Source organism: Megachile rotundata, chromosome 1, assembly GCF_050947335.1.
Source record: "Megachile rotundata isolate GNS110a chromosome 1, iyMegRotu1, whole genome shotgun sequence".
In the NCBI taxonomy this organism is placed as follows: domain Eukaryota; kingdom Metazoa; phylum Arthropoda; class Insecta; order Hymenoptera; family Megachilidae; genus Megachile; species Megachile rotundata.
In genome coordinates this window covers 11,207,302-11,221,726 of record NC_134983.1, presented here as the reverse complement: position 1 = coordinate 11,221,726, position 14,425 = coordinate 11,207,302, and the positions used below count along the sequence as shown (strand labels likewise).

The 14,425-nt window shown below is 34.0% G+C and overlaps 1 protein-coding gene across 1 annotated transcript in view; it reads left to right on the top strand.

Moving 5' to 3' along the window:
• Nucleotides 1–14,425, top strand: part of LOC100877198 (uncharacterized) — a 187,821-nt gene that overhangs the window by 62,685 nt on the left and 110,711 nt on the right. The window contains exon 2 of the mRNA XM_012280697.2: nt 2,455–2,608. Within this exon, the coding sequence (XP_012136087.1) occupies nt 2,510–2,608 (99 nt within the window). The 5' untranslated portion in view covers nt 2,455–2,509. The remainder of the gene's footprint in view (nt 1–2,454; nt 2,609–14,425) is intronic.

The window sequence follows — 14,425 nt, the reverse complement described above, 5'->3', positions numbered from 1 at the left end:
CTAAATTTGCGTTGAAAATAGTAGACATTTATAATTAACGTAAACGGATATGGTAATTTGAGAACATTCCACGTAGAAGTTAAAAGAATTGAATACTCAAGAATTACAATATTTGAAAATTTGAGTACATGGTGCTTAAAAATATTTCAAGATTAAAAAGTTACAAAATTCGAGAATCAGTAAATTGTGCAATTTGAAGCCGTGGAACTTGAAATTTCAGATACGTGGCAGTTCGAAAATTTGGAGGTTAAGTTCCCTTCAACACGAGACATTTGAATAACAAAGAACATTTCACGCTAATATGATAAGTAGCCAAAGTGTTCGAAAGGTGGCATCAAACCCAGTTGTAAATAAAACGAGAATGGACACGAAGTACGGAGGCTAATAAAGCCGGAGTTGAAGCTAAAGAAAGCCGTCGCCGGGACACAAGAAGTCGCGTCCTACTTTAGGACGAACCGGGTATGAAATATGAAATACGTACGAGTGACCAGAAAAAGCCGGTAGTGAAGGCATAAACGCGTGACGACGACGCACGCCTACCAAAGCGAACGCAAACATTGAAAAACAGGTTGTGGCGCCCCAGAAGAGGAGCATGACGCACTCGTTCTGATCGTTAGTCACGTTCTTCGTCGAAAGAACTTTTTAAAAAAGGTTTTTTGAACGTCGGCCAACTGGTTCATTGCCGAACTTTGGTAGTCCAACAACGTGTCGAATGAACAACGCTCCTCGGTTAACAACTCCTGTTTTATCAATTTCGAATGATTATTTTTTAACCCTCTTGTTGCGTCAGGGCTCAGGATAATTTGTTTAGGATATTCTAAAAGATTATGAATGTGAATGGATTTTTCAGAAAGGCACTTTTTAAGATTTTCGAGACTTATAACCACAAAGCTATTCAAGAATTAAAATGTTTGAAAGGTTCACTGAACCTGAGGAAAATTTTATTAGATACTATTTCTTACAAATCTTAGGAAAATATTTGTACAATATTTTACATTTGTTATTCACAATGTCAAATAGTTGATGCGAATGTTTGCAGTTATTGGACAATTTCCTTAACCTACAATTTTCCAAGGGGTTGCCTAATTCACAGCTCACTGATTATTGTTACAACGTAAAGAAAATTGATTGCCACATTGAAGCAACTGAAGGTGCGTCACGAGTGCGTCGCGACATTGTGCAAGGAGTTAATAATACAGATAACGAATTCCAAAGTCACCGAATATTTCCAATTAGGTTATTGAACAAATCCCTAACAATACAGATGATATTTTAGTGATGTGACAAAATATCTTAATTCTATCTAAAGTTATTCTAACATTCAAACTTTCAACTCCAGCCTCAACCCGACATTTTCTCCTCGCTATCTTAATCTCGAAATCTTGATGAGAATTCCGATAAGTAGCATTATCAGGGTGGCTGGCACGCAGACGTAATTATCGTCGATTAATCGTCGCGTGTACCCTCGAATCGGGTAAAACGGGGGACACATAAAGCTCCCTGTCGCAATAATGTCACGGGCAAATCGTGCGTAGAAGGCCAAGCCCGGATCTGGATGTCAGTCTGCTCGAAGGGTTGCCCCATGTGTCTAGATTGCTCGCCTGTTTCTTCCGTGCCTGTTTCATAATGTATCCAACGAAAGGCAGCACGCTTTTTCGTAGCGAGTCGCACGCGATTCGAAGCAGCTACGGCGTGAATTTGTTGGACGGCTGTCACTCATCGACGCAATTTGTGTCGATGAACAACGGGGGAAGACTTTTGAATCGTTTACAAGCCCCCATTAAGGGGATTTTCGTTTCGAGGGGTGCGAATAAGGGGCTCGAATTCCATTTAAAACTTGGACCGTACATTGTTTCTTTCACGAGGACATTTTGCACTTTTTCGGGAGTGTTTTAGGAGCTTTGTGCGGGGATTAGATTCGAGATATAGTTTTTGAGAGTAGATCGTTCAGAGCTTTGTTAGATACGAGGATCAAAGTTCGTGTGATTACTGAAATCAATTTTGTTGATATGTGAATTTAAAAATTTGGAGATCTGATACTTCAAAAATTTACAAATCCTCAAATTTCCTAATTTACAAATTTTCAGATTTTTTGTTGATTTCTCAAATTTTCGAAAAACAGTTGATCAATATCCAGACTTCTAAATTTACAAATCCTTAAATCTCTCAATTTTTCAGGTCTCTAAATTTGTCAAGTTGACCTAAATCACAAAATTTCTCACCTCTAAAAATCAGCAAATCACCAAATTTCTGAAATTTCCAAGCTTCTATTATTTTTTGCAACGCCCCATAAATTTCGCAAAATCTAATTTTGTTGACGAATCGAGTTTCGTGAAGAAATAAATTGAAGGTGTATTAGAATATTTGTTATTTAATTGACGTAAATCAAGTCTGTTGTACATGTAATATATTTAATGAGTTGAATTAACGTGCCATGTCTGTTTTTATTTACAGAGGGCTAATAGAATTACATAGAGCACGGTCGTAAGCTGGATTAAGGACGGACATCATGGAACGCTACGAGGAGGAAGGCGAGGACAGTGACAACGAAACAGACCCGGAACAACTTTTGAACGAATGGCTCGGCGAATTGGACAGCTTGACAGTGGTATGTTTTCATTATTGTACATTTAATTGGACAACATTTTCTGCATGTATTATCCATGATTGTCTACGTTTATTGCGTAGTCCATGTTTTTAATAATTCTTGAAGCTGATTAAATCTTATACACATGTCATATGTCACATATGTCGTGTCAAACACAGTTAAGTATTATATTGTCATAATTTCACTTAAAATTCAAATTGAAATTATATTTCATATTGGTAGTTTCGATAAACAAAACCATGTTGAATTAAACAAAAAAACTGATTAATTATAACAGAAAATGTTATGTAAAGGACACACGTTAATTTTCATCGCTCTGGTAAAAATTATTTTAGAGGGTTAAAACCAACCCTTAAATTTGTGTCCAATAAATGAACCTTTTGTAAATATTTTGCAAATGAATATTATTTAAAATATTTCGAAAGCTATCGTAAATGATTCAATTACACAACTCTATTTCGAAACACGCGTATAAACAAATACCCGTATCACCGTAACAAAGCGCACCACGTGTCCGCAATTGAACAAAGAAGTCTTTTATCCACGTGCCGTCAGTGATTTTCACCACGGTAATCGATCACTTAAACGCTCAAATTAATTTGACGTCATTAATATCGCTTCGAAAATCAATGTTTCGCGAATCAACTCAATTATCGGTACGAATAAAAGAGCGTACAAATGAAAAGGCAGCTGGTGGCTAGTTGGTAGCTGTCGTTCCACGCTGCTCAATTGGTGTCAATTGACATGCAGTCTAAATAATTCGCTGGTAGAGGCCCGTTCGCATGAAAAACGACGCATCTACAGCTATAGAAATTAACGTTTCACGTTCTACGAACCGCTTCAACTACTTTCGGTTGGTCTGTGTTCACGCAATCTAATTATTCCCAATCGGCAATATAACGCGTGTCTGTATAGCGTATGACAATTTAGATCGATGGCGATACAGCGCAAGACTAACACGTAGGAAATGTAATACGTTGGCCATGTAACACGTGGTCGATAGGACTCGTGGCAATATAATTCGGGGACGGCTCTGTGCATGGGTGGCAATATAACGCGTGAGTGATAGAACGCGTGAAAATATAATGTATAGGCGGTGTAACGCGTGGGAATGCAATGTATAGGCGATCTAACGCTTGGCAATATAACGCGTGGCGATATAACGCGTCGGTGTTAATACGCGTGGAAATGCAATGAATAGGCGATCTAATGCGTGGTGATATAACGCGTGGCAATATAACGCGTAAGAATACAATGTGTAGGTGATCTGACGCGTGGCGATATAACGCGTGGGAGTATAATGTATAGGCAATCTAACGCGTGGTAAAATAACATGTGGCGATATAACGCGTGGATGCTAGAACGCATGGGAATACAATGAATAGGCGATCTAACGCGTGGTGATACAACGCGTAGCAATATAACACATGAGAATACAATGTGTAGGTGATCTAACACGTGGCGATATAACGCGTGGGAGTGCAATGTATAGGCAATCTAACGCGTGGTAAAATAACATGTGACGATATAACGCGTGGATGCTAGAACGCATGGGAATACAATGAATAGGCGATCTAACGCGTGGTGATGTAACGCGTAGGTATTATAACGCTTGATGATATAATGCGTGGGTGCTATATCGCACTGGTGATATAACACGTGACTATTCATATACTATATTAGTATCCATATAATATCCATATGTATACACACATGTATAACATAGTATCCACATATGAATCATATGGCTCTTAATTTTCATAGTCACCACTGTGAGTTCTCTTCGCAGAAGTGTCCAACCATCCCGACTTAAAAAATAATTTCCCACGGAAAATCAACAGAATGATTGCGATAATTTTTCAGCAATGAGCTATTCGCTTGTTGAACATTCTTCAATTAATAGCTGCGAGCGATCAGCGTCAAAACCGGAACCATGAGACAGAAAGCGTTGGAAACTCGCCGACAAGCGTTTCGAATGGCCGAACAAACTTCGTATCGCGATTGCTCAGCCGCGTCAATTGTCGACAATTTGTCGTTTTGCGGCTGCTATTGTACACAGTGGGCACACTGTCACGATCCTGGATGCACGTCGAGCTATCGTGCACGCGGGCAAAATCGATTCGTTACGCTGAACGGGCAGATTGAAATCTCGTTTCATTGTGCCTAAGATTTATACTCGTTACAACGACAAAGCTACTAACCCGGTAAACTACGCCCTAAACGATTCTTCCGCTCTTCGAGTAAAATCACCGGCACAAATTTTTTTATGAACGAGTAATCGCATTGTGTGGCGAGTCCGTTTAAGTTTCGCTCATTTTACTATTTTACCGTTCCGTGTTATCGCGTTGACCTGTACATTTACGTGGAACCTACACGTCACCGGCTATTATTTCGTAATTGAATATGAAAGTGGAACGGTCTAAATAAACTTTAGTATAGTGTAGTTACGGTGAATTGAAATGAAAGGGTTTACATATAAATCCAATAGAACTAGCAACATCAAGTTACATACCTCGCTAGAACAAATAAGTTTTGTACAATACATTTTTTCGTACACACGTCAGTTCTCTGAATAGTTCAAAATGTACACATATGCATATATGTATGTCAAATGTAAACGTAGCTGAGCAATTTTTCTCCGTAATATATGATAACTGTTATAATTAAATCAGTACATATAATAAAATGCAAAATTATAACCAAACATAATTCTAAAACTCTGTATTACTAACAATGTTGTGTACTTTCAATTTACATCACTTACATAATTAAAAATTATCGAATATGTGATAACTGCTGAATAGGATTGCATACAAAATAAATATTTGTGCAAAATTTGAATATGATATTGGACAGTGCGGAAGACTTCCATGAGACGTTTATATGTACCGATGTCAACCCATGAGCTGTCGCGTAATTGACCCAAAGTGAAAGAAACTCTATCTTAATAGAGTTATGAGAAATAGTTATGAGAAACGATGGTAAATGAACATTGATTCGGAAACCACATATGTAAATCGGCCTTGAAATTAGCGAAGACAGCTACGTTTTCCGCAAGGATCACTCGGTCGTATCTCCGCAGCGACGCTCGGTTAGATACGAGAGCACCAGGAGTTCATTCGTGCACCAGAAGATAGATTAAACGTGTTCAAGTGGCGGCCAACGACCGAAAGAGTTTCTACACTTGCACTTGCACTTGCACTTGAAGTCGCTGCTCGAAACGTGACAGAGACGGAAAATCGATAGCCACGCGACGATAGGTTACTGTTATTCGGTCTACTGATTTCATAATTCCAATTTTATTTACGTTATTCTGGTTGTTTAAAATGAAACTTTGTAGAATGATCGCTTTGAATTAATTCAGGCTTCAGAATTCATGTTTCTATGAATTGACACAAAAATGTGTTGAAAATAAAATTGTAATTTTTTATTGAAAAAATTATGCGTGACCAAAGTTTGATCTTATTCGAGTAATTTCATATGTATACAAATTTTAGGAATTACGAAAATTTTCAATAATCAACTTTTCTTTATGAAAATATGCTTGAAGATATTTTTTTTAACAATTGACATTTTTGTTGTTTCAGACATCTTTCAAACTATTAATGATAAATATTATGATATTAAAAAGCAACCAGCAATTTTTAATTTACATAAATTTGTATTGATATAAGTTTTAATTGACAATAAATTAGAATTATTTATTTTTAGTTTAGAATTGTTTTTGCAATAACTGCACTCTCTGTTATTTTTATTAAAATTGTTTAAACACAATTTCCATTTGAGTATTATAAAGATTACTATACACTTTTTATTCGAAAATTACATACCCACCTAATAATGTTAAAGAATAATGTCTAGCTCGGACAAGTATATTATTATACGTTATTCGCGTATATCCTTGCATCCATAACGAGATAACGTCGAGACAATTTCCTCTTTTAAATCGAAAACGCGGATATACGTGAATAGAACATTGATCTAACTAATCTTGAAGCTTAACTGATCAAGTAATTAAAGGGCGGATTAACGCTACCGAATGGAACACCGAGCCGGTTAATACCAAGGCCTAAATGTACATATGAATACCACATCACCCAACACTATTAAATTTCTTGCAATATTACACACATCATTCCATAGAGATTTAACACGATCTACTTTAATTTATTTTACCTAAAATACTATAATATTAATTGGATGAAAATTGCATTTCCTACATCATCATTTGTTTAAGCAATATTAAAGCATCCCAGCTGTAACGAGTACTTTTTGCTGAATTGACCAAAGCTCTTTTCAGATAATAGGTACAGTTTACTTTTATAATTTATTTTATAATTATTCAACAGTTCTATAATTGTTCTATAATTATATTTACATTTTGTATATTTATCTCTACATTCAAATCTTCTGGTGGTAGTCAAATTAAATCTTTCATGTTGGTGGAAGCTGAGGGAACTTTTGCACTTGCACATCATTTACATATGTCAATATGTATTATTTACTATACTATTTACTATACCATTTTTCTCTACTATTTTCACATTAGATAACGTCAGTATATTCCAAATTTCTAACATTCTGCGTTTTCTCTATTTATCTCAAGCTCTGTTGGATCCTTCATTTCCAAAAGCGAAAATGTGAGACAGCTTTTGTACTCTGTTCACAAATGTCCTTAACATCTTCTCTACCAATTGCTACATTTCAGACCACATAACGTCAGTACACTCCAAATTACTCACATTCTGCTTTTCCATTTATCTCAAGCCCTACTAGACCCTTCATATCCAAAAACGAAAATGTGACACAGCTTTTGTACTCTATTCACAAATATCCTTAACATATTCTCTACTATTTGCTACATTTCAGACCACATAACGTCAGTACACTCCAAATTACTCACATTCTGCTTTTCCATTTATCTCAAGCTCTACCACATCCTTCATGTCCAAAAGAGAAAATGTGACACAGCTTTTGCACTCTGTTCACAAATGTCCTTAACATCTTCTCTACCAATTGCAACCATTCTCTACCATGTTCAGATTAGATCGTATTCGAAATTTCTAACATTCCTTTTCCATTTATCTCCGCGTATTCCTTTATGCGCGCTAGCTGAAAGGTGAGAGAGCTTTTGCACTTGCACTTGGCGATACATCGGAGGTCGGTCAAGGCGCCGGTGCACAGATCGATAACCTGGCAAACGTGGAATATGGATATCGTTGCTCACTAGTTGGTCGGTGACCCCGTGCACGTAGCTCGAGAATATTCGAGTGCCTTTGTATGTTCGATCCCCGAAATCGAGAGCCTTTTGTTCCATATTTTTTAGTTACCTTTCGATTGATTAATGAATCCTCTGCGAGATCGCGACTCCCACTCTCTTTCTTTCTTTGTCGCTTTTTTGATTAAAACTTTGGTAATTAATGGATCGTATTCGACACAATAGGTAGCTTGAATACTATGCAACTTTGATACTGTTGTTTACTAGGCGGTACGAGAATGTTTTCCATTTAAGAGAAGATTAATGGTACTGGTGTATCGTCCCTTTTTGTTTGTAAGTAATCTCGGAAAATATACGTTTTAGGGGATGAGCTTTATTTAGTGCGATGAAAAGCTTTCTGGTTCGTTTATTGAACTCGTGAGTTGAAACCAATTGTTACATTTTTTGAGGTAGTTACGTTTTTCGAGGTTGTTACATTTATTATGTTTTTCCACGTTTTTATTACTTGAAGATGTATCATTTTTGGATCGTAGATACTTTTAAAACAATTTAAATAATTATTGTATAATTTTAATAACTTGGTGTTTGTAGTTTACATTGTTAATCCTATCTGTTTCTGTCGTAATAGTGATTGAACACGAACGTGACATAATACTGGTTCCAATTTTGTATCTTCTCTCCTGTGACTTAATATCGTAAACCTGGACATACTATTGCAGTTATGTAACAAAGTGCTAGAACTATCTAACGTATCTTTTGTAAATCCAAAATTATCATAGCCTTTGTGATGAATTTAATCGCATCCAGCTCATAGTTGCAGAGCTAAAGAGTATTATGGAACTTCATACCGCAAAAAGGATTTACGGATGTAAAATCCACCGGAGGCAGAAAATACTAAAAGCCCTTTATACTGTTGAACTCGTCACAAAGTGTGGACTTATCATTTCTACATTATTGTATTAACCCTTCGCTGCATCGTGTTACCAATATACTGCAAAGTACTGCTAAAGTACTGTTCACATAGCATATTTTATTATACATTAAATATTATTAAACTCTTCTTTGAAATTACAGTTTTTTATACCCTTTAGAAATGTTGCACATTTGCAGTATATAAATTTTCTTCAGGTCAATCTTTTTACACATAAAATGTATTTTTTCTGTTCTCAAGTGTATTTTAAAAATGATTTCAATAAGTGAGAATTGAAAAATGTATATATTTATTTTTGAAACGGACTAAATCATGTAATGAAAGATTGGAAAATTAAATGACTTAAAAGGAATTCATTTTTATTATCCCAAAAAATTTGTATTATTTAATAATTTGTTGCAAATGTCAGTTCTTTTTATAGTAGTGAACTTAATGTTTCATTCTGTGATTTAAATATGTACTTGATCAAATATAAAACTATGAACTAGTTTTACTATACACCCAATGATGGTTTCTCTATGGACGAAATTTAGTGACATAACACGATAATAATAAATAATAGTGGGATAGATTAACGTAAAGAATAAGTAACGATACCATGAATCAATTAAGCATTGTGCTCACGATTATGACTGTGAATTAACATCACAACAGGTTCATCTGCATTCTCGGAATCTAATTGTGCAACTCGGGGATCTCGAGAAATCTCTAGTGACGTGCAACAGAATTATCGAACAATGCATTACTTAAATCAGCAATTGTGGACATTATAATCTAACATTCTCCAGTTTTCATATTAATCGTAGTAATTCTAGTAAAATATTATTCTTTCAAAACATTTAACCTTCTCATAATTTTATGAAGGAACATATGTCTTTCGTAACATTCAAAGTGTTTTAAAACACTCAACAGATGATGATAGAAAATATCAATAATTGTGTTCTATAGAGTAAATATATTTAAGGATAAATGAATATTGCAAATTTTCAACGTTATAATAAGAGTTGTATCACAATTGCAAAATAAAGAATAATTAGAGCAATTAGAGAGGTTCAGAAATATTTTCGATAGCTGAAAATAACAAAATATACACTTCATAACATGATAAAAAGATTGCATAGTTGTTTTGTATATCGTATTTTTAACGTCGAAATTTATTAAAAAATTAAGTTGAAATAATTATAAAATTGTCAATTATAACTAATGTGTATAAATTAATATAAATTTAAAAGATGGAAAGTTAGAGATTTAGAAGTTGGAATTTTGGAAATTTGGAAATTTACAAGTTGAATATTTGGATTTTTGGAAATTATGAAATTTAGAAATTGGAAATTTGGGAATTTAGAAGTTAGAATTTTGGAAATTTGAAAATTTGGGAATTTGGGAATTTAGGAATTTGGGAATTTGGGAATTTGGGAATTTCGAAATTTGGAAATTTGGAAATTTGGAAAGTTAGGAATTTAGGAATTTAGGAATTTGAAAATTTGGGAATTTGGGAATTTGGGAATTTGGGAATTTGGGAATTTGGGAATTTGGGAATTTGGGAATTTGGGAATTTTGGAATTTAGGAATTTTGGAAGTTGGGAAGTTGGGAAGTTGGGAAGTTGGGTAGTCGGGAATTTAGAAATTTGGAAATTTTTGGAATTTGGAAATTTAAAAGCTAGAATTTTGGAAATTTGGAAGTTTAGAAATTTGGGTATTTAGAAGTTGGAATTTTGAAAATTTAGAATTTGGAATTTTGGAAATTCGAAAACTTGAAATTTTGGAAATTTGGTAATTTAGGAGTTGGAATTTTGAACATTTGGAAACATGGAAATTTGATACAAAAAATAACCAATGTTCAATATTACATTTGAACAGCTACATTTTTAGATACATATCACTTATGTATATTACGATGAATCACAGTATGACAAATACAGATAAGGTACACTAATATGACCTAAGCCATTTTTTGCAAATTCAAGAATAATAAAAATCAGTAAAAGATGATTAATAAGCGTGAAACGCATTTCCACATTGCTTATTTTCTGCAATAAATGGATTAACTATGATAACAGAGTTCAACATGATTATCTCGTGTAATGCATTACCATGTGTCATGTGTAATAACAATTTCATTTCGACATAGTGAGCATGTTATATAATATTGACTCATTCTGCTAATTAATTTATTATCTCTGTCGTGTGCAACAGATATACATATATTTAAATGTATTGTAATATGTGTTATTTTATTGAATTCCATTAATTAACTTTTAACCAACAGTTTATTGACACTTTATTCATTGCGTGCCTTTCAATAATTTATCTTTGCATTTCATTAATATTTTATGGATCAATGACTCTTCTGTGAGGTAGTGAAAGAAAGCACCGCATAAAGTTCTCTTATTTTTGCTTCCTTTTGAATGTCTACTTTTATTAACACACTAATAATGTTTAATAAACATAATTGTATTTATTTAATTAGCAACGTATTTATTTCTAATGAACATAATTTTAATTTGTTCAATAAACTTTTAAAAAACGGACACAAAGCAAAATGAGTTCTCCATAAAATTTTATTCACAGAAAAAAATAATAATATTATAATTTTATTTACAGTACCTGGTCAATACATGTATTTCTTATTATTTTATAAAAACATATAAATATAACACAACATGAAAAATATAGTCATAAATAATAATAATATGAATAATAATAATAGAGGAGTAAATATGAAGTTATTACAAAACATTCTCGAAAACAATAATTATATCACTTAAAATAATATCGACATAAGAAACTTTTTTTTGCGATTTTAATAAACTAGCCCCGCCAGAATTGTATCCTCGTCTCTAAATTTTTACGTGTTCATTTCTTCACCACAGCGCAATCTGATGTTCCAAAGTGAAGTTGCATTAGCACGCGTTGCATTATCTGCATCAAGTAGCTTACCGGCTCGATGCAGTTCCCTGTTATATCCGACAGCAGTAAAGCTCTCCCTGTTATCTTCCGGTTTGCCTCCAACCTTCGGGACTCAAATACACGTGGCGCGAATCGTCTCGATTAACACAAACATTTGAAGTTTTCGATATAATGTGTTTATTGCGTGTAGACGTTTGGAGATATCAAAATTGACAAATTTCGAAATTTGGGAATTTGGGAATTTCGGAATTTGAGAATTTGGGAATTTGGGAATTTGGGAATTTGGGAATTTGGAAATTTGGAAATTTGGAAATTTGGAAATTTGGGAATTTAGGAATTTTGGAATTTTAGAATTTGGGAATTTGGGAAGTTGGGAAGTTGGGAATTTAAAAATTTGGGAATTTTTAGGATTTGGAAATTTAGAAGTTGGTATTTTGGCAAATTTGGAAATTTAGAAATTGGATATTTGGAATTTTGGATATTTGGAATTTTGGATATTTGGAATTTTGGATATTTGGAATTTTGGATATTTGGAATTTTGGATATTTGGAATTTTGGATATTTGGAATTTTGGATATTTGGAATTTTGGATATTTGGAATTTTGGATATTTGGAATTTTGGATATTTGGAATTTTGGATATTTGGAATTTTGGATATTTGGAATTTTGGATATTTGGAATTTTGGATATTTGGAATTTTGGATATTTGGAATTTTGGATATTTGGAATTTTGGATATTTGGAATTTTGGATATTTGGAATTTTGGATATTTGGAATTTTGGATATTTGGAATTTTGGATATTTGGAATTTTGGATATTTGGAATTTTGGATATTTGGAATTTTGGATATTTGAAATTTTGGATATTTGGAATTTTGGATATTTGGAATTTTGGATATTTGGAATTTTGGATACTTGTAATTTTGGAAATTTGGAAATTTGAGAATTTGGGAATTTGAAAACTTGAAAATCTGGAAATTTGGAAATTAAAAAATTTGGAAATTTGGAAATTTGGAAATTTGGAAACTTGGAAATTTGGAAACTTGGAAATTTGGAAATTTGGAAATTAGAAATTAGAAATTTAATATTTTCCACAAATTTAGAAATCTAACTTGAAACTATGAACCTTAAAAATTTTAAAAACCGAGATTTTGAACATTTGAAGTAGAAATTTTGTCATATCCAATTAATCAATAACTTACATGCCTATTGATTGATTTTCTATAAAGTCTATAACCAATCCACATTCATTCCTTTTGAAGCAAGTCCACTTCACAAGTGCTCTCATATTTAAATATGTCAAGCAAGAAGTATCCGATATATACCCAACAACGTTCAGTCCTTGACACAATAAATCCAAACCGTATTAGACTAACACTGAAATACGTCCACGATAAAATAGACAAATGCCTGAGTACTTCCGGCGACTATTAGTATGCGGGTTTCGTTGTATCCGCATCCGCGCGGCTCTTCTTAGCATCGTTAATTGCGATCGTCTTTGTTCGGCAATATTACTATGTCCGGTAGTAATTCTCTGCTGTGGGATTTCATTGACTAAACGAAAAATTTCTGGGAACAATCGTTTAGTTACTGGGAACATTTCTATAGAGGAATCAGACGAATTAGATTATTTTAATAAAACGATGAAGAGAAAATGAAGATTGCTTTAATTGGATGCCTTCGACCATGCTGAATCAGTTTGATGACATAAAAGTACCGCAAAAGGGCGTTTCCGATATATTAAAATTTGGTGAAAGTGACTGTACAAGCTTTCTGTTTGTAATTTTAATATAAAATGACGGATTATCGATTACAGTGACAAGTTGTGAAACTTGTATCGAGAAACCAAAGAAGACTAAAGATGAAATAAAAGTATTGCAAAATGACTTTTATGGTATATCATTTTAAAACTTAAAGTTTAACAAAAATTACTTTCTGAATGTTTAGTTAATATCTTTTATTCAAAATTTCCAGTTCAAACAGAATCTAACGATTCTAATTCCCATTTCCTCAATTCTAATTCTTCATGTCAGTTTCGGACGATACATTCGTGTTTGAAGACAGTGAGAGAATTGTATGCAGCTACTTCATATTTGAGCGAAAAAAGTACGCATTACTTGCGCCTGAAAGGCACCCTCAAAGCGCGAAGGGTTGAAAAGGCGTACACTATCGATCGAAAGTTGAAAAGAGGACCTTTGACCATGGTCAACATAGTCAACGCACCTGGTTTCGAAATGTAGGCCGTTTCTTTGTTAGGCGTCGGCCATGCCACGCGATAGTTTCTCCATTATGCGCGCAGAAAACACACAGAAAAGCGTCGGAAAGGAGATGAAACGTGGATGGAATAGTTTGAGTAGGGATTCAGGCCACGTGCCCAGAGGCAGCTGCAATTTGGTGGAGCTTCTTCCTTCGTTTCAGGCTCTCGTGTATCCCTTGTATCCTCGTAAGCCGATCCTCACTTCCGCGTCTCTTCTGAGGCTTCTGTTTTCGTCTGCCTTGGGGTCAGGATGAACCGTTATCGTTGCAATGTACGTGAAACTGATGCTGCGATGCTTCTACTCTATAAGGTAAAATCCGTTTACGTTGTTAAGTCACTGCGGGAATATTCTGCTATAAATTCACCTGTGAGACGATAAACATTTGCTCCAAATTATTATTAACGGGTTGTTATTTCTCTGTCTTTTTCGATTTTTAAGAGGATCAAATATGGTTTTAAAGCTGTTTTTGATACACTAGGTTTTTAGTTTTATCAAGTTATT